Source organism: Mauremys mutica, chromosome 25, assembly GCF_020497125.1.
Source record: "Mauremys mutica isolate MM-2020 ecotype Southern chromosome 25, ASM2049712v1, whole genome shotgun sequence".
Taxonomy (NCBI): Eukaryota; Metazoa; Chordata; order Testudines; family Geoemydidae; genus Mauremys; species Mauremys mutica.
In genome coordinates, this window is record NC_059096.1 from 13,725,706 (window position 1) to 13,744,482 (window position 18,777).

The 18,777-nt window shown below is 48.2% G+C and overlaps 1 protein-coding gene across 6 annotated transcripts; it reads right to left on the reverse strand.

The window, feature by feature from the left end:
* Positions 1-42: 42 nt before the first annotated feature.
* On the reverse strand, positions 43-18,045 carry DCAKD (dephospho-CoA kinase domain containing). 6 transcript variants are annotated; one of them, XM_044999320.1, is made up of 7 exons: positions 16,748-17,135; positions 14,534-14,632; positions 14,270-14,330; positions 11,749-11,866; positions 8,424-8,627; positions 1,872-1,959; positions 43-970 (listed from the first exon to the last, which is right to left on the reverse strand). In XM_044999320.1, exons 4-7 carry the CDS (start codon positions 11,858-11,860, stop codon positions 685-687), a joined length of 690 nt encoding a protein of 229 aa, XP_044855255.1. In that variant the 5' UTR covers positions 11,861-11,866; positions 14,270-14,330; positions 14,534-14,632; positions 16,748-17,135; the 3' UTR covers positions 43-684. The 6 variants fall into 6 exon arrangements, with proteins under 6 accessions (XP_044855255.1, XP_044855254.1, XP_044855257.1 ...); XM_044999319.1 differs by lacking the exon at positions 14,534-14,632; XM_044999322.1 differs by lacking the exons at positions 14,270-14,330; positions 14,534-14,632; positions 16,748-17,135 and adding an exon at positions 18,023-18,045.
* Between the last annotated feature and the right edge of the window lie 732 nt (positions 18,046-18,777).

Genomic DNA, 18,777 nt, shown 5'->3' on the forward strand with positions numbered 1-18,777 from the left:
AATTGCAAGCACAGGTAAAACAAAGCACCTTGGACAATGACAGCAGGAGATGGACGTTTTTATAGTAACTCTTGCAATTTTACAACGTCCCGCATTGGTGGGGTTTAAGGCACTTTGCAAACATTCATTAAATCTCACAACCAGGAAACAGAAGTGAAATTACTTGTCTAGAGTCAAAGTGAACCATTTAGGGCCAACTCTTGGTAGCTGAGGATGCTGGGAAGTGGGGGGGGGGGGGGAAGAGAACCCCATAGTCCAGATCCCCACTCCTGGACCAGACTGCTGTGAGACATGTTAAGTAATCGTATTCCACCTGGGGTTAAATTGAAGGAAAGATTCCTTTCACCCTGTAGACTAGCACTCCAATGAGTTGGCCTAACACGGCCATCCTAACCGTGTAATTACTTCATACCTGAATGTCTGGGGGCCTCCATCCATTACAGCTGCCCCTCACCCTCTCCTGCAGCAGTTGCTGATTAATAACAGGACTAAAAAGTTAAAAGAAAGGAGCTGAGTCAGTGCATTGGCAAGGAATCCATGCTTCACCTTGAGAAGTTTACAAGGAGACTCTGCTCATCTTGTCGTCTGTATTCAGACGGCAAAGCCATTAAGGCTCATGACCTTTCATTGCCCTTTGCAAACTTGAAATTCCAGGCAGAGTTTTGGTCCCTTAAAAAAAGTGAATTATGAGAGAAAATGCCTGAGGAGAAAGCACACCAGCCCACCAATTCCAGCAACTGCTGTGACTGCCACCAAGCGCACCAAGAGGAAATCCAGAGAGTCCTCCAGCCGAGAGTGCAGTCTCAGGACCTGCCTCCGCGTGCTCTCCCAGTCCCCGGAGTTGTCAATCACGTGGTCAGCTAATTTGCGCTTCTCATCAAGCGGCAGCTGGGAGGCGATGCGGGCTTCTGCCTCTGCCTGGGCCAGGCCATTCCTCTTCATCAGTCGTGACAGCTGTGTCTGCGGATCACTACCGGGATGGGAATGAGAGACTCAGCATCAGAGATGTCTGGAAAGGAGTGAGGCCCCTAATGCTTCCACATTGCAATTACAGGACACCAAGCATGGCCAGTGCTCCAGAGAACAGGATCCCCTCACCCCTATCCCAGCCAACACACCTGGTGGGGAGCAATCCCTTCCCACTCCCCAATCAGAGACTACTTCAGCTCAGCACACGTGAGCCAGAACCTCCCTCGGTAAACATCTCCTTTCATACGGAACCTGCAAAACCAGCAGGATCCAAGGAACTGACCAGTTTTTTCTCAAAAGCCAGTTGAGCCAGCTCTCGTTGCATGGTGGGGTCACCACTGCTAGAGGGGGGAGATTATACAGAACCACCTCCAACACAAGGGGCAACCAGACAACATGGCATCAGCACCACCCCAGCTAGCTGGGGGGAGTACGTCAGATCCCCTAGCCCAGATGACAGGTTTCCAGAGTCCCACAGAAAGTGATTTTTGTCCATTATGAATTAGCACTATTTAGTATTTGTGTACTACACCTCACAGCCTACTAGCACCAAGGCCCTACTGGAGATCAGGGCCCCATTGTGCTGGGGGCTGCAAAGACACCTAGCAAGACAGTCCCTGCCCTGAACAGCTCACAGTCTGATTAGACAAGACAAAGAGTAAGAGAGGAAATGGAGACAGACTCTGCAGGATTTTCTCCCTACAGACTATGGTCACCCTCCCTGTTAGTATCTCTTTAATTCTTAATGCTGGCTCTGGATCTAGTCAGTCAATATCCACGGGGATTGATTTGCTGAGTTTTAATATATTCCTGCTATTTGCATGCAACTAAAAGGCTGCATTAACAAGGGCTGCCAAAATGACACTCGTTCTCCAGTTTCCTTGGCCCTCCGTGGCACTTACCTGTAAACCAGGACTGTGTGTTTCATGAACTTGGTTAGCGTGTTGGTCTCAAACAGCAGAGGAATGTCCAGAATCACATAGCGGTAGCCTGGATGAACAAACCAACCCCCCGCCAAAAACAATAGGTGTATATAAAATGGAAATATTACTACTTATAAGGTTTTCTTACCACACACACACACACACACTCTCCATTAAAAATATGGACAGAGAATTGTCTAGCTGCACAGCTGCACCTGGGGAAAGTGTAGCACTTTCACTTTCCTCTTCCTCAGAAAGAGATGAAGTGTTTTTGTTCAAACTATCCAAAAGGTTTCCAAGCCTGGAAACTTTCAGACCAGGTGAAAGCTTCAGAAAGTTGTGAGTGGCTGGAAACAGGAGGTTAGAATGGAAACCCTGATGCACCGTATGACTAGAGCAGGCACTGCCACTTTGCTACATTGTTAGGTGGAGCTGGCTGTGCTGTGTTGCCCAACACTTCCCAAATGGGCTGGAATTTCCCATGCTGGGTGTCTGCCTCCAGCCAATTTTTTGGAAAGTTTTAGCAAAAATGGTTCAGCTGTTTCTGAGAATAAGGCCAGGGGGAAATTTTTAAAAAAAATATTCACAGCTGTTTTGCTGAGAAGCTGCAGTGCCTCCATGCTTTGGCACAGGGACTGAAGATTGGGTGAGGTCACCCTGGGGTCAGGGATGTGCCCTTTCCTGTCCTCATGAAAATCTGCCATTTTCAGACTTACAGCCTGACCAATTTGGGCAGTTTGCACATGCTCAGTAGAGCTTTACTAAACACCCCTATTCTCCCAACATTCGGTCTGCACTGAAATTGCTCTATCCCCTCTGTTGCTAGGTGCTAACCAGACAGAGCATGTTCCATCCAGGGCTGCAGGAGTGAGACATCTCCTGAAATTGCTCCTCTTGGTTACTGCAGGTGCAGGGTTATGGATGAGAACTCAGAGCAGGAAGACGGGACATGGGTACACAGCAGCTTCCTAGCATGGGCACACAGATGTGCGAGCTCTACTCCAGCTCGCAGCATGGCCATGGCAGCCCAGGCTAGCCCCCAGAGTGCAATCCCACCCGACTGCCTCGGTACATACTTGGGCCGCCACGGTCGCACTGCTGGTTTTAGTGCACTACCAGTCCACCCCTGCTGGGAAGCACCCTGCCAGCTGCCATTTAGACACACCCAGTCTCTCAGTACCCCCTGCTGGTGTAACGCCAACAGACCCCGGTCATTGGCCAGCAGGATCGAACCGGGGACTGCTGGAGCTTAGTGCACGAGTCTCTACAGCATGAGCTAAAGCCGACTAGCTCATCGCTAAGGCTGTAGAGCAGACTCACTTTCTCTCGCGCGCTCTACGTGGTGTCAGTGCCACTAGATGGGCCAGCCCCACCCCCAGGTGGGGTATGGGTTACACTGGCACCAAGGCAGCATGGAGGAGAAGGAAGAAATATCCTAACTTGCTTTAAAGCAGCAGGGTGAAGAGTGGGGAGGAAGAGCCCAGGCACCAGCTGGAATGGAAAGGGGCCTGCCACAGAGTGGGGCTGATGGGAGCCATGGCAGGGACACGGCCTTTTACAACCTGAAACTGAACCGTCCCAACGTTCCTTTGCTGTCAGCCAATAACTGTGAAACCCACCAGCAGACTGTCTTGCTCATCCCCCTCTATAATGGCTGGTTCACGTGGAGGATACCAACTTACTACTGCTACCAGTGACATTAACTCAAGGGGCAGAGGCCTATGCTAAGGATCTGAAGGTTCCAGCCCTGCTGATAATGCACAGGATATTTCAGAGGTGGTTGGTTTTCTTAAACTTAGGAAGTCAAGTCCTTAAAAGTTAAGAAATGGCAGAATTTAAGATTAGCTGTGCATTACTCCTCTTGTGCCTCCGTCCTCCCTGCCTCTGCCGGTCTGTCCCCACCACAGCCAATGGATATAAATTGGCAGTCGGGAAGTTTAGGCTTGAAATTAGACGAAGGTTTCTAACCATCAGGGGAGTGAAATTCTGGAACAGCCTACCGAGGGAAACAGTGGGGGCGAAGGACCTCTCTGGCTTTAAGATTAAGCTTGATAAGTTTATGGAGGGGATGGTATGATAGGATAACGTGATTTAGTCAATAGGTCAATAACGTGCAACCACTGGTAATTAGTACCGAGGGTCAATGTTGGGATATTGAAAGTCTTTTTCCTGAGTGTCTGGCTGGAGAGCCTTGCCCGCATGCTCGGGGTTCAGCTGATCGCCATATTTGGCGTCGGGAAGGAATTTTCCTCCAGGGTAGATTGGCAGTGGCCCTGGAGGTTTTTCGCCTTCCTCCGCAGCATGGGGCAGGGGTCGCTTGCTGGAGGATTATCTGCTACTTGAAGTCTTTAAATCAGGATTTGGGGACTTCAACAGCTGAGTCAAGGGAGAGAATTATTTCAGGAGTGGGTGAGTCAGCTTTTGTGGCCTGCATCTTGCGGGAGGTCAGACTAGATTATCATAATGGTCCCTTCTGATCTTAAGTTCTATGATTCTCCCGCTGCCCACTCCTCAAGCCTGCCCCTCCTCCTGTTATTCCCTCCCTAGCCTGTCCATGCCCCCGCCTTGCCCTTGACCCATTCTGTCCCTCATTCAAAATCAGTGGCTTTGTCTTTCTCCTCCAGGCTGCCTGGATGCCAGCAGGGAGGGAATGAAAGCACAGGGGAGAGAGTGTCTCCTTGCTCTCAGTTCTGGTGCCCAGCACCACAGTGACCCCCAGCATCTGGAAAGAGCACCTTCAAGACAAAGCTAGTTCAGCCACAGGCCGGAGCATGCTCAGTGAACTCCGTGGAGCTGGCAGACGCTCAGTAAGGAGGGAATGTTTAGAGGCTGGCAGCAAAATTCTCTAACAAAGTTCTGCTGAGAATTGGCAACTGGCAATTTTCAGAGGTTTATAGCTCAGCCAAACTTGGACGGATTTTCAGAGAGACAAAAAAGGCGCCTCTCTGACCCCTGCCAAATTTCAAGTGTCTGCTTCAAAACAGGGAGGGTGCAGGAGCCCCTTAAAGCATTTGTAAGAATTTAACATGAGTACCACGGTGTATTTTTCCTTAACCTTACTGTTGGAAGTTCTGCACCATTTCTGCTGAAACTTTAAATTCCAGCCTGAGTCAGAAATCAGCATGGAAAACTGCATCCCAAATGATTAAAGTTGGCAAAGTTATAAGCAACCAACCATAGGGACTTGTTATGGTCTGTTAACATGTCCCATTATAATACATATCCCTGCCAGTTCCACCTTAAATAGAGACAAACTCAAGGTGGCAATTTCCACATGCCCAACTGTATTTATTTTATACCTTCGAACGCTTCTCCTGTACTCTGCTCACTCACCTGTCTCCTCCACGATTATTAACACTCCGAACCTCAGAGCAGCTTCCAAGAGCCACCTTTTCTATTTCTTAGAAGAAACAACCTGCCACAAAAGTGTTTCCTTATTTCCTTCCAGATGCCCCTGACCATTCCATCATTACCCTCCAACCCTGAAATATACACTGGTCTGAGGAGAAGCAGGGGCCCCATCCCAGACTAGTGACAGGTTTAAGGTCCTCTTGAATCATCAGGGCTAGAGTTGAGAACTTGACCCCTTGAAGAGCAGGGAATCCCCTTTGCCCAGTGGGAGACAGGACTTATAGAACCACACGGTTAGAAGGGACTGCAAGATCATCTAGTCCAGTGGTCACCAACCGGTCGATCGCGATCGACTGGCAGAGGCTCCAGGATTGACCAGTTGATTGTGATCTCCAGCCAACGGCGCAGTGGGGCTCAGGCAGGCTGCATGCCTGTCCTGGCCCCATGCCACTCCCGGAAGTGGCTGGCTGCTAGCACGTCTCTGCAACACCTCGGGGGGAAGGGGTGTGCGATGCGGCTCAATAGGAGCTGCGGGGGCAGTGCTCGCGGGCAAGGGCACCGCCCAGAGACCCGCTGCCCCCTCTCCCCCCAGGGGCTGCAGAGACGTGCCAGCAGCCAGGCGCTTCTGGGAGTGATGTGGGGCCAGGACAGGCATGCAGCCTGCCTGAACCCAGCTGTTCTGCTGACCAAGAGCCACCAGTGGTAAGCGCCTCCTGGCCAGAGCCTGCACCCCTCACCCCTTCCTGCACCAGCCTGCAGCCCCCTCCTGCACTCAAACTCCCTCCCAGAGCTTGCACCTAAACCCCCTGCCCCAGGCTCAGCCCAGAGCCCCCCTCCCACAATCTGAACCCCTCAGCCCCAGCCCAGAGCCTGCATCCCCTCCCACAGCCCAATCTCCTGCCCGGTGAAAGTGAGTGAGGGTGGGGGGAATGGAGTGAGCAGGGTGGAACCGCAAGGAATGGGCAGGATAGATCCTGGGTTGATCTTAAAGTCAAAAAGTGATCTTGTGCGTAAAGAGGTTGAAGGCCACTGATCTAGTCTAACCCCCTGCCAATATGCAGGATTTCTAGCCATGCCTGGTTGCTGCATTAACATCTGCTGTCTTGCAACTTTAATTTACAGACAAGCTATTTTAGATGCTTCTCAAATAATGAGTGTTGCCACCTGGTTGTCTAGCCAGTGCCCCCTTGTGGCCTATTAAACACGACTCACCCTGCCGCAGGTCCCCTGCCCTCGGGTGTCACCCCTCACAGATCCAGCACCATGGTACCTTAGCCCTCTGTCTATGGCACACAGGAGTCTCCCCACGCGCGGTATTAGAGTCCCAAACAAAACGGAAAACAGATGGAGCAGATTCATCGGCAGGACCCTTCTGCTCTGGCCTTGCCTCTACGCGGCTAGTCCCTTTTGCCAATCTTCCTGGGTCCAGTCGTCCCACCCAGCAAATGGCTCGTTCAGGTAGCCAGCTGCCTCAGGCTCTGGGCTGCAACCAGGCTTCTGTCAGCAAAGTAGCAGCAGAGCTCTGCTCTCCTTCCTGGTCACCCTCACCTGGGCCTGTCAACTCCTCTCTCCAATCACTGATGTTGGTTGCAGGATCACCTGGGTCCACAGGAACTTCCTTAACCCCACCACAGTGAGTTTAACTTTTTCCTCCTTCTAGGGCCTGTATAGTGGGACCCATGGTACTAAGCCACCTGGCTTTACAGGAGGAAACATTTAATAAAAAAATAAAATTAAAATTAAAAAAAACAAAAGAGAGAGAAGCCCTGTGCCAGCGTGGGGTGGACCAAAGGGTTATTAGCCCTGTATGGGTTGTGTGTATCTCATTCCATGTGAGGGTCTATAAACCCTTCATGCCATAACAAGCTCTCATCATCTGTAGATGCTACTGCATGGTACAGAAAAACCTCAAGAAGAGGTTTGGGTTTTTTGTTTTAAAATAAAGCATCTAAATGGAGGAATCTGTTTTATGTATTTCTCCACCTAGATGCTGTTTTATATCCACTCTATCTACAGAGCAGGGTGGTTTTGTTACCCAGGGCAGAGAAATAAAAAAAAAGAACAGTCTAAAAATGATCTAAAATAGCTTTTCTATGCAAAAAAAGTCATGGCTTTAAACTCTGATCTCGGAGGGCAGAAGTAAGGACTGTGTATTCATTGGAAAACCCTCTCCAACAGTATAAATGCTCCTTTTTCCAGCTCTGCAAGACTGCAACTTATAAAGCTTTAAATTCATCAGCCGCTACAGGACTGGGTTTCAGACCAGTGGAACCTGGGGGCAGGGAAGGGATTCCATATGTGCACAAACCCAAAACCTTAGCTAAAGCCATTTGGCCTAAGTCACCAAAAATAAATACCCCGAGTCAGTTACTGCAAACTAATTAAGACAAAATCATTTGCAAAATGATAGCTGGAGCCGTGGGTAAGGCTCCCCCGATGGCTTCATGAGCTCATAGATCCCCTCATTTCCTTTGTCTATTTCTCCAGTTTTCTTTCTTGTCACCTTCCTTCATTGGCTTACTTTCTCCCCCTGCATCTCTCTCAGGAGAGCTTGGCTTCTTCAGCTCCCTAGCAAAAGGCTATTCAGCTGTCACATAGCTCACCCTTGATAAGCTCGGCAAACTAGGCTGACTCTATTAAGACATCCCTCTGTCTACACGGAGACCTCCAAAACAGCTGGTGATCTTATCTGGCATTTGATTAGACCAAGTCTGACAGCTGTATTTGTTATATTTATCAGAGGGAAAAGCAGAACTCCGGAAACCACAGATGTCAACCCATTTTTCACCTTATCGAGTTTAAGAGAGCTTTATGGCTTTTAGTGAAGCAGGGGGTGGAGGGGAATAATATTAGAACATTTCAGAAGGGGTGACATTATCTCAGGAGGAATCTCAGAAGAAGCCATACAATGCTTCCTTCAGACCCTACAGATATACTTTAAACCATAGACAGGAGAAAATGTGAAGGGCAAAACTGAAAGGCAGGAGTCTCTGAACAGGAACAATGGAAGGATGCCACATTGCTAAAGGCCGCTAGTGACACAGCACAAAGCAGTCAGTCAACATTTTAGCTCCCTTTCTCTGCTAAAGGGAAAAAACAACCAAACACATATAGCTGGTCGCCAGTGTGACCAGAAACCTCGATGTCCTAGGAGTCCATAACAATCGCTTAGTTTCTTACCTAGCACAAAGTATTTAAAGATCTGTTTCAGCATCTCTTTCTGGATCTTAGGGTGAGTGATGGCGTTCAGCAGCTGCCGTTTTTCTGGGTGGGAGAAGATAATGTTTCCCAGAGCCTCCCGGTTTATCTCCCCACTCTCCAAGAGGATTTCACTTCCAAAGTTATGCACTATCTGCTGATAGGCCAAGAAGCGGGGCTGAACCACTGATAAAATAAACAGCTGGAGGTTAGTGCCAATTCTGCACAACAGGAAGTGCTTATGTCAGTGAAGGGTCTAAAATGAATCTTATTCATTGAAGGACTGAGGTGTATTCCTTTCAAGGGAGAACACATCTGACCGGCATGCACTGAAGCAAGGCTGTGGAACATCTCATCCTAGGGGTCTAAAAGCTACATGAGAACCAACTTTGAATTTCGTGCTGCAGAAACATATTTGCTAAACTTTTGTTCCAACAACACTTAAATTTCTACAGTTCCAGGTACCCAAACATTTGCAAACATTAATTAGCCTCATCATTCTCCTAAGAGGAAGCATTATCCCAATTTTATAGATCAGTAAACTGGGAGAAAGGACTTGCCCCAGGTTACACAGCAAGTCAGTAGCAGAGCTGGGAAAAAACCTACAGAATCATCATGATTCCTCACTCCTTTCTCCAATAACTAGGTCTCTGAGGATTCTCTATTAGACGGTTCTAAGGACAGAGGCCGTGTTTCTACCTGAAACATTAGGAGTGCTCAGTAATAATAAATGTTATTTCTGTTTGTTTCTTTTTGAAAAGGGAAAACACTGCAGTGAGCATAGTTGTAATAAAAACTTTATACCGCATAGTTATCAAGGGCCAGTTTACATTTTGAAGGACCTTTCTACACACACGTCCCTAGAGGGGCATAGAAGAACATTCGGGGGGATGGGGGGGAAGCAATGCCAGGTGGCTCAGGCCAGCGCCACCTCCTCCCTGACTCACCTCAGCAGGCCACCCAGCCTGTAGGTCAATGTGCTACCACACCGATTTCTGCATCCGTGCCCAGCGCTGAGTCCACCCCAGAGACAGTTGCACATGCCTTCCCCCCCAGAAAACCTGAGGGAGGAGGGGCAGAGGGGCACGTATTGGCCCTGCCCTAGTGGTGCAGCCTGGCTGCAAGATAGAAGCTGCCTGCTGCTGAGGAAGCCTTGGCGGTGCAGTAATGCCGGGGGGGGAGGGGCGCGGCAGGGGGGAACTGGAAAAGTTTGCACACTGCTGCCTTAAGAGAGGACGTCTGATGGCCATAGATTTGTCCAATTCCAATTAGGCATTGAGTGGGGAGATTCAGCTTGTTCTAACTGAAAACTCCTGTGCTGGATGAACAGCGTAGCTGGGCTCCCACAAGGGAGTAGTGGGTTACTAAATATCAAAGAGGGCTGAATATTAATAGGCTTAAGGTTTCCAATGTCATCAGAATCAAGCCATAAGGGCTTGTGTAGAATACAACGCGAGATTCTTTATGATAAATTGCACATGAAAGCCTGTAGGAGGCCAATTCTCAAGAGCTGTTTGCAGCTTATTATAGACTAGTGTGATGTAAGGAAAGTATGTCATTTTAAAAAGTCATCGAAATTGCCACCCAGAGGATAGAATAATAAAAAAAGTAATTGGGAGAAGGCTGGGGATAAACTGAAGTGAAAAAAAAAAATCAGTGTGTATTCTATTTTCCCTCTAATGATGCAGACCTTTCCACTTGATTGAGGCTCAGAGCAAGTTAGAAAGAAAGACATTTTTACTAAGATGAATTTCTTACTTGGGGAATTGTAATGTCTAATTCAGGGAGTTTCAGTTAAAAGGAAATCCAAGTAGTAAATATAACAACAAAAAAGCAATTGAAGAAAAATAAATTGCTTGGTGGAAAATTGGCATTGAACACGTACAGTGGTTCTAAGTGGCATCCTGGCCTTTCAGAGGACGGTTGGCAGCTCTAGCAGGCTTTCTGCCCCTCGAGAGGCAGTACATTCAGGGCCGGCTCTAAGCAGTGTGCCAAATTGCCACCATGGATGGCGGGGGCAGTCCGTGTGCCGTTAGGGTGGCACGCACGTTTCTGCCACGGCGGCAATTCAGAGGCAGCTTCTGTCTTCAGACAGAAGCTGCACCACCGTGGACAGCTGAACATAGAAGCTGCCGCCGAATTGCCGCCGCCATGGAAACGCACGTGCCGGCCTAACGGCACACGGACGGCCTCCACCGTCCGTGGCAGCAATTCGGTGTGCTGCTTGAGGGCAAAAACACACGGACTGCTGCCCCTTGTAGATTGCCACCCCAAGCACCTGCTTGGAATGCTGGTGCCTGGAGCCGGCTCCGAGTACATTGCAACAAAACGTAAAAATATCACAGCTTTAACATGGCCACTGAATAAGTTCTTCAATGACCAGAAAAACTGAGGTACTTAAAAAATGAAACCACCCAAGTGACATTGGTTTCTAATTAATAATCCTTTGTACATCTGCAGTGCTAGTCATTGGCTGGCCTAAAAGGGATGTACAAAAATTAAACCCCACATGACCCTGATGAGGTAAGTCCTATCCCCATTTTACAGAGGGAACGGAAAAAAGGGTTTCAGCCAAGCCACCAGATCCCCTGAATCCTAGTCCCCAGCTCTCATGCACTGGACCTTGTTTTGTGGGTTGTTTCCATATCAAGAGCAGAAACACCCTGCCAGTGTTACAGATTCCCAGGCATGTGCATTTTGGTGCAGCACAAAATAAAACTGTGGTTTGAGTATAACTATAGCCTTCACTGGAGGCTGATTCTGGTCTGTTATTAGGGTGCATTTTTAAGGTGAGAATTACATTTTCGGGGTCTAACTATTTGGGATCTTAACAAAAAAGCACCCACCAAACAAATATGAATGAAGGCTGAAATTCTCTTCTGGGGGTATTGGTAACATTCACCAGTCACTGAAGCTCCACCAGCCCCTGACAGATACAGAGTTGAGTCATGGTAAATTTGGTGGTGGCTGGAGGGAGAGAGTCACAGATTTGCAAAGAGAACTTTGTTCCACTCCTTTACAGACAGTTGCTCTACAAAGCAGTGTTCACTGCACTATGTGCTAGGAGTACAACACCCAGAGTGAAATCTCTTCGCAGTGTGGGTCATTAAGATGTGACGTGATCCTGTTTCCAATCCCCAAGACAGCCAGTCCACACATGTCTAGTCTTAAATTGGGGAAGCAAAAATTAACAGTTATTGACTGAACACAGAGCACCCTCTGCTGTCTAAACTCCAAAGCAGCAGCAGCGATTGACTCCAGATTGTCACGGAAATGTAAGAAAAGAGATCAACTACGCAAAACTAACCCTGTCTGGCAATAACATCAGCATCAATCACTGCACAGCCCAGTTCCCGGAATACTGCCACTACTGTGCTTTTTCCTGAAGCAATTCCACCGGACAGTCCGACCAGGAACATCCTGCTCTGGAAAAGAAAGAAAACAAAGCACAACAAAATAAGACTGGGTTTCATTAATTCTGTACATGCACATATCTGTCCTAATTCAAAGAGGATCAGACTTGTATTTCTATGGCATATTTTCATTAGAGAGCTCAAAGCACTTTATGAACATTAATTAAGCCTCACCCTCTTTGAACTACATAACCTCATTTTACACACTGGGGAATGGAGACAAAAATTAAGGCCAAGATCTTTTAACGTCTGCTAGTTCTGAATGCACAATCTGAGTCTAGCAGCGTCTAATTTTCAGAAGAGCTGCAGAGCCAGTTAGCCAACTAGAAGTGCTGAGCATCCAGAATTCCAGAAGTTAGGCCCTAAGTCTCAAATGATGTCTACCAAATTAGTAGACACATCTGAAGATTTCAGCTGAAGTGACTTGTCCAAGATTATAACAAAAAGCAGTGACAAATGGAAGAGAATTTAGCCCATCCCCACTCAACATCCAACCCCCAGATGATGAACTTTGTGGATGGTCAGGGAGAGCATCTCAGGTGGGATGCACCAGCAGAGAGGCTGCCTCTAACATACCCAGCACCCACACCACACTGCGCCTTATCAACATATGAAATTACACCAGCAAAGTAACGTCAAGTCAGTGCTCACTGTGGCAGATGTGCAGTGTGCTCTATGCAAAAGGCAATAGGAAGGTAGCAGGCTGCCATGTTCTACACTAACTGAAGGTTCCACATGTCTCAAAGGGTAACTATGGAGAGATTATTGTAGTAATTTGCTCAGGACTACAAATCTCACCAGCACCCATGTTACTTTGCTAACCCATTAAACATTCAAAGATTTAGTTTGTTTGTTGCAAGTTAAGATTAATTTAATACACAACTCCGTTCTGATCACCTCGTCCAACTGCCTGTCTAGCACAGACCAGAGAATTTCACCCACTGATTCATGCATCAAGCCCATTTCTTTTAGTTGAACTAGAGCATTTTTCTTTAAAAAACATCCAGTCTTGATTTTAAGGGATGGAGAATCCACCATACCCCTAAATTCTAACGACTAATTACACTCACTGTTAATAACGTGCGCCTTATTTTTAGTCTGAATTGTCTAGCTTCATCTTCCACTGGATCTTCTTGTCTTCCACATTAAAGAATCACCTACTCTCAAATATTCTTCCCTCTAGGTCTCTATGGATTATGATTCAAGCCACCTTGTAACTTTCGCTTGCTCAATATATTTGGCTTATTGCTCTTCTCCAGTCTCTCAACATAAAGCATACTTTCCAGAGTCATTCTTGCAGCTCTTTTCTGAATGCTTTTCAATCTTTCAACATCCTTTTTGGAGCAGAGACACCAGAACTGGACCCAATATTCCAGGAATGATCTCCCCAGTGCCCTATACAGAGGTCACGGTTTTTTTCTGATGAAAAAATACAGCAAGTTTCCCCTATTCTGGAGAGTTTGTTCTGACTTATAAACAATCCAACCCTTCAACATTAGAGCTCCCTTTTTCCAGTAAAGAAAACTCTTGTGCTGAATGCAGAGTATTGGGGGAAAAGAGTAAGTGAATCTCAGTCCAACAGAGTTTTGCCATCTGCTCATTTTTAGCTCCTCTGCACTTGTTTGTTCAAAGGACTTTAAATTCCTCTCAGCGCAGAAATAGTAAAATACACTAAGTTTGATAAATAGGGAGGAAACGGCATCAATGTGGATGTGTACCATAACTCATCACCACACTGGATCACTAAATCACAGGACCCCCACCCCAAATACAGGCAGCAGAAAGAATACAAATATATTATTTCTAGTAAGTGATAAGCATTCTTTGTGCTGTGTACTGTGGTTATTCTTTGAAATTATTACAGGGAAGCAGCTATTTAGACTAGAAGGATCCTCAACTCTACCCCAAATAACTCTCCATTGAACAACAAACACATAGTTAATGCCCAGTAACTTCCAATTACTGTAGAACAGCGGTTCTCAAACTGTGGGTCCCGCCGCTCTTTGAACATGGTCGCCAGGGCTGGCTTAGACTCGCTGGGGCCGAAGCCAAAGCCCGGGGGCTTCAGCCCTGGACAATAAGACTCAGGTTGCAGGCCCCCTGCCTGGGGCTGAAGCTCTTGAGCTTCAGCTTTGGCCCCCCTGCCCGGAACAGTGGGGCTTGGGGCTCCCCAACCAGGGCAGTGGGGCTTGGGTGGCCTCAGGCTTCAGGCCCCTCTCCTGGGGGTGTGCAGTAATTTTTGTTGACAGAAGGGGACCGTGATGCAATGAAGTTTGAGACCCCGCACTGTATAAGGATGATGCTTGAAGTGGGGTTAGTTGTCCACTAGAGGTCACTCTTCCCTCCATTAAAAAGCAAGTGAAGCTCTGCCTATAAACCAGTGGTTCATCTCATCTGCAAATCTCGGCTACTTACCTATTAAAGGGTGGCACTGGATGTGCTTCTCTTCCTTTTAGCTGGTGATCTGTATGTGTATCTATCAGAGAGAGAGAATTTCATAGTCCTGTAAATGGGACATATAGAGGCAGGCTGTGAGCTAGTGATGTCAGAGGCTTGATGGGAGGGTTCCAGAAGATTCTGTAGCAATTGGAGGCAACTCAAAGGGGGAAACTGTGCCAGGCTGTGACATGAAGGAAGCCAATAGCAGACGCCCTGCATAACTACTGCACTGAAACTCACTAGTGCTGCTGCTGTCGGTACCCAAGAAGGTGCCCATGTATCCTGGTACTGCTCGGAACGAGAGGCAAGTGCATGTTGCTACTTGTTCTTCCCAAAAGCCTAGGAAAGCAGACTGGGTCAGGCAGCCATTAGGGCCTAAATTCTCCATTCCCTTGAACCTAGGTCATCACTTACACCACGGGTGGGCAAACTTCTTGGCTCAAGGGCCACATTTGGGTATGGAAATTGTGTGGCGGGCCATGAATGCTCATGAAATTGGGGGCAAGTCCCTCTCCCCCCCCACCCCACCCCCCAAGAACAAATTTAAACAAACTAGCATCTAAGAAATCTCAGAGAAAACAGCTTCTATCTTAATCATATAGTGCAGTTGTAGCCATGTCAGTTCCAAGATATTAGACAAGGTGAGAGAGGTAATATCTTTTAGTAGAACAACTTCTGTTGGTGACAGCTTGCGTCTCTCATCAACAGAAGTTGGTCCACTAAAAGATATTTACCTCACCCACCTTTTATCTTATGCAGTCAATTGACAAAAATGTAACAATCAATCAATTTCTATCACAGCTATCACGGTTTTAGTGAATGCCAGATCTGACCTCTATATGTAACCTGGAACACTAAGGAAACATTTTTTAAGACAAAGTTCAGGCAGTGTGTGTTGGACTGGACACTTGGTCTAAGAAGAATCATAGGGCTGGGGATGAGAGGAAAATCTTGACATGAAGAGCACAGAACTATTGGCCTTACCCTTGGTGTTCAGTTGAATAAGCACAGGGTGATAATTGCAGATGGGTTTTAATGGGCATGGGTATTACTACAAGTTTTCATTTATCTAAAACAAAATATCCTTTGCTCCTATGGTACCAGGACTTTCACCTTAATTGCTGCATCACTTTCAAATTCATTTCAAGTTTGGCTGATAATGGACTGTCAACCTTTTAGACTTCCTTGCTTGATTTAATCCTGCTTGGTGTTCTGATTAAAAATTAACACCATACAAAAAACAACAGAGGCCAGTGGTTCTCAAATTTCTGTATCGGTGACCCCTTTCACACAGCAAGCCTCAGAGTGCAACCCCTGTTATGAATTAAAGGCACTTTTAAAATATTTAACACTATTATAAATGCTGGAGGGAAAGCATGGTTTATAGATGGAGGCTGACAGCTCGCAACCCCCCCCCCCACCCCATGTAATAACCTTGTGATCCTCTGAGGGGTCACAACCCCCAATTTGAGAACCCCGATGTAGGCCATATTAAATGGATTAAAAACTGGTTAACTGAAGAAATTGATTATGGGGAATCAAAGTCCTACAGGATGTTTCCAGTAGGGTCCTGCAGGGATCTGTTCTCAGCACAATGCTATTCAATACATTTCTAAAAAGATCTGCTCTAGGAATTATTCTGGGGAAGTTCTCTAGCCTTTGTTATGCAGGAGGTGGGAGGATCACAACTGTCCCTTTCTGGCCTGGGAATCTATGAATATATTAATTATCTAGAAGAAAACATAAAATCATTGCTAATCAAATGCACAAATGGCAAAATTGGGAGTCGGGTAAATAATGATAGGGACAGGTCAGTTACACATACTAATTTGGATTGTTTGATGAGATGGTGGGCTCGGATGAACAGCATGTTTTAATACAGTCAAATGTAAGGACATATGCTGAGGAACAAAGAGTGTAGGTCACACTTATAAGATGGGGGACTGTATCCTGGAATGTAGTGACACTGGAAAGGACGTAGGGGTTATGGTATAAAACCAACTGAAAAGAAGCTCCCAGTCCAATGCTGTGGCCTAGAGGACACACATGATACTTGGATTCTTAAGCAGGAGAATACAGGTTAGCAGCCCTGCACAGCATTGCTAAGGACTTTATTGGAAGGCTGTATCCGTTTCTTGTGCCCACACTTTAAAGAGATTGTTGAAAACAGGAAAAGGTTTAGAAGAGAGCTACTAGAATGATGTGAGGCCTGGAAAGCCTGCCTTATAGCAAGAGGCTAAAGAAGCTCAATCTATTTAACATATCCAAGAGATGACCTGACCATGGTCTCTAGGAGTACACCACTGGGGAAGAGATTCCTGAACATAAACAACTTTTTAATCTACCAGAAAAAAGCATAAAAAGATCCTATGGCTGGAAGCTGAAGCTAAGCAATTCAGACTATAAATAAGGCAGTTTTAACAGTGAAGGTAGTTAGTCATTGGTGCCACTTACCTAGGAATGCACTGGATTCTCCATCACTTGAAGTCTTTACCCGTTGATTATATATATTTCTAAAAATATATCAATGCTATAGCTCAAACAGAAGTTACGCACTTCATGCAGAACTTACAAGGTGAGATGACCTGAATTAACACAGGCCATAACAGCTTAAGAGGATCATAACCATAGAAAGGGATAATCATAATCCCTTCTGATCTGAAAAAAAACACCCCAAATCTAGGAATTGGTGACTATTGATTCCATGGTCCCTTATCACACAATGCATGGTCCACTCTAGGGATGGGCCCAAACCAAAATGTTTGATCTTAACTTGTGAGCAGTTCAATATTAAAACTTTTAAAGGCCAGCCCATCTCTATATCGCTCAGCCCATTTTATTTTTAAAGGGAACATTCTGATGGGATTGTCTACCTGGCCTCTGAACTGGGAGGGGGGGCAGAAGCACCAGTGAATGGAGAGATGGATGAACAGGAGGGGGAGTTTCAAGGTGAGCAGGGGCAGCTGGCACCAGGGTGGGAAGGAACATCCCAGTAGTTTCTACTTCCATAGTGATGGTAGTTCCTTGGCAGCTGGTGCCCAGTCCCATCCCCAACCTGGGGGGCTTGCACCCAATGCATCCCCCATCCCCTCCCCTGGCAGCTGGGGTGCACGTGCTCCACCCCTGCCCAGGGCCTGGGATTGCCATTGGGACCCTTGGGGGCTGGCAGGAGGAACTAGGCAAGGCCACTCCCTGGTAGCCAGCCCAATGGTGTGCACCACGGCGGCCAGGCCAGCCCCTCCGCGGGGTCCTGCTCGCCTCCGCACCCCCGCTCACCGGCACAGCCAGGGCCTGCTCGCCCCGCTACAGAGACTGTGGGGACAATCCCCGCTCTGCTGCGGGGCTGCGGGGCTGCGAGCCTCCCCCCCCCCCAACCCCTGACAGCAGCAATGGGGGGCAGGGCCCAGCCGGGGCCGGTACAGCACAGCGGGTCCCCACGCGCCTCCGCAGGCAGAGCCCCCCCCCCGGCGGCTGCGGGCGGGCGGTCTGCCCGGGGAGGGGGGGGCAGGCCAGCGCCCCTCGCCCCCCGCCGAGCAGGCCGCAGCGGCCCCGCAGCCCGGGCCGAGGGGAGCGGTAGGGACCGGGCAGCGCGTGAGCAGCCCGGGATCGGTCCGCCCAGGCCCCGCCGGCCACGGGCCAGTCGCCTTCCCGCTCCCGGGCCAGACCCCGCCGAGACCCGCTCCCGGGCCCCTCAGCGCTGGACGCCGCCCCCACCTCAGCGCCCCTCACCGGCCGCTCGCTCTTCCCGGACCCTAGGCCCAGCTCCAGCCCCGCCACTGCCCCGCCCTTTCATTGGCCGAGAGGAACCCGGCTCTCCCGGCTCAGCCAATCACTGCTGCTCTTACTCGGCTCGCCCCGCCCCCCGGCGCCCAGGGCGGGGCGGGGCGGCGGGGTTGGGGGGCGTGTCAATAGGGCCGCGGGGTCTGTGCGGTACAGGGGGTGAGTAGGGTCAGAACGAGGCTCAGAGCGGGGGGTTGTGGGTATAGCCAGGACCTACAGTTTATAGGGCCCCTGGTTCAGATTTGGATCCACAGGGACCTGCACCTCTGCAGAGCCTGGTGGCCCAGGAGGCTGCAGGGACCTGCAGGGGTCTGTCTACACGGATCTGATTGCAAGGGAGAGGTTTTTAAAACCAATCTGTTACTTTATACCCAGCCAGCATATAGAACACAGGGCAGGCATGATGACTGCCGGCTCTCTGCTCAGTGCACAAGTGAGCTATGGCCATCCACGCAAGCTGCATTTGACAGAGCTGCCCTGAAAGAAGAAAAATGCAATATTGGATCCATACAGGCACAAGACTGTGTTGCCTTTGTACATCTGTTTGGGGACAAATAAAGCATGCAGCTTACATAAATGATATAACCAAAGTAGATATCTTGATACCATACATGATACAAGGTTTTCCATATTAAGGGCGTCAGAAGTGATGCCACAAGTAATTCCTTAGCAGATTTCTCCTTCTGCCTCTGAATAGGTCCCCT

What these genes read in the sequence shown, in the direction of transcription:
- DCAKD (XM_044999322.1), bottom strand. Translation starts at nt 11,860, where the DNA reads ATGTTCCTGGTCGGACTGTCCGGTGGAATTGCTTCAGGAAAAAGCACA. An exon ending in TGATGTTATTGCCAGACAGG is followed by an intron (nt 8,628 to 11,748) that starts GTTAGTTTTGCG and finishes TTATTTTATCAG; the next exon opens with TGGTTCAGCCCCGCTTCTTG. An exon ending in CACACAGTCCTGGTTTACAG is followed by an intron (nt 971 to 1,871) that starts GTAAGTGCCACG and finishes CCATCCCGGTAG; the next exon opens with TGATCCGCAGACACAGCTGT.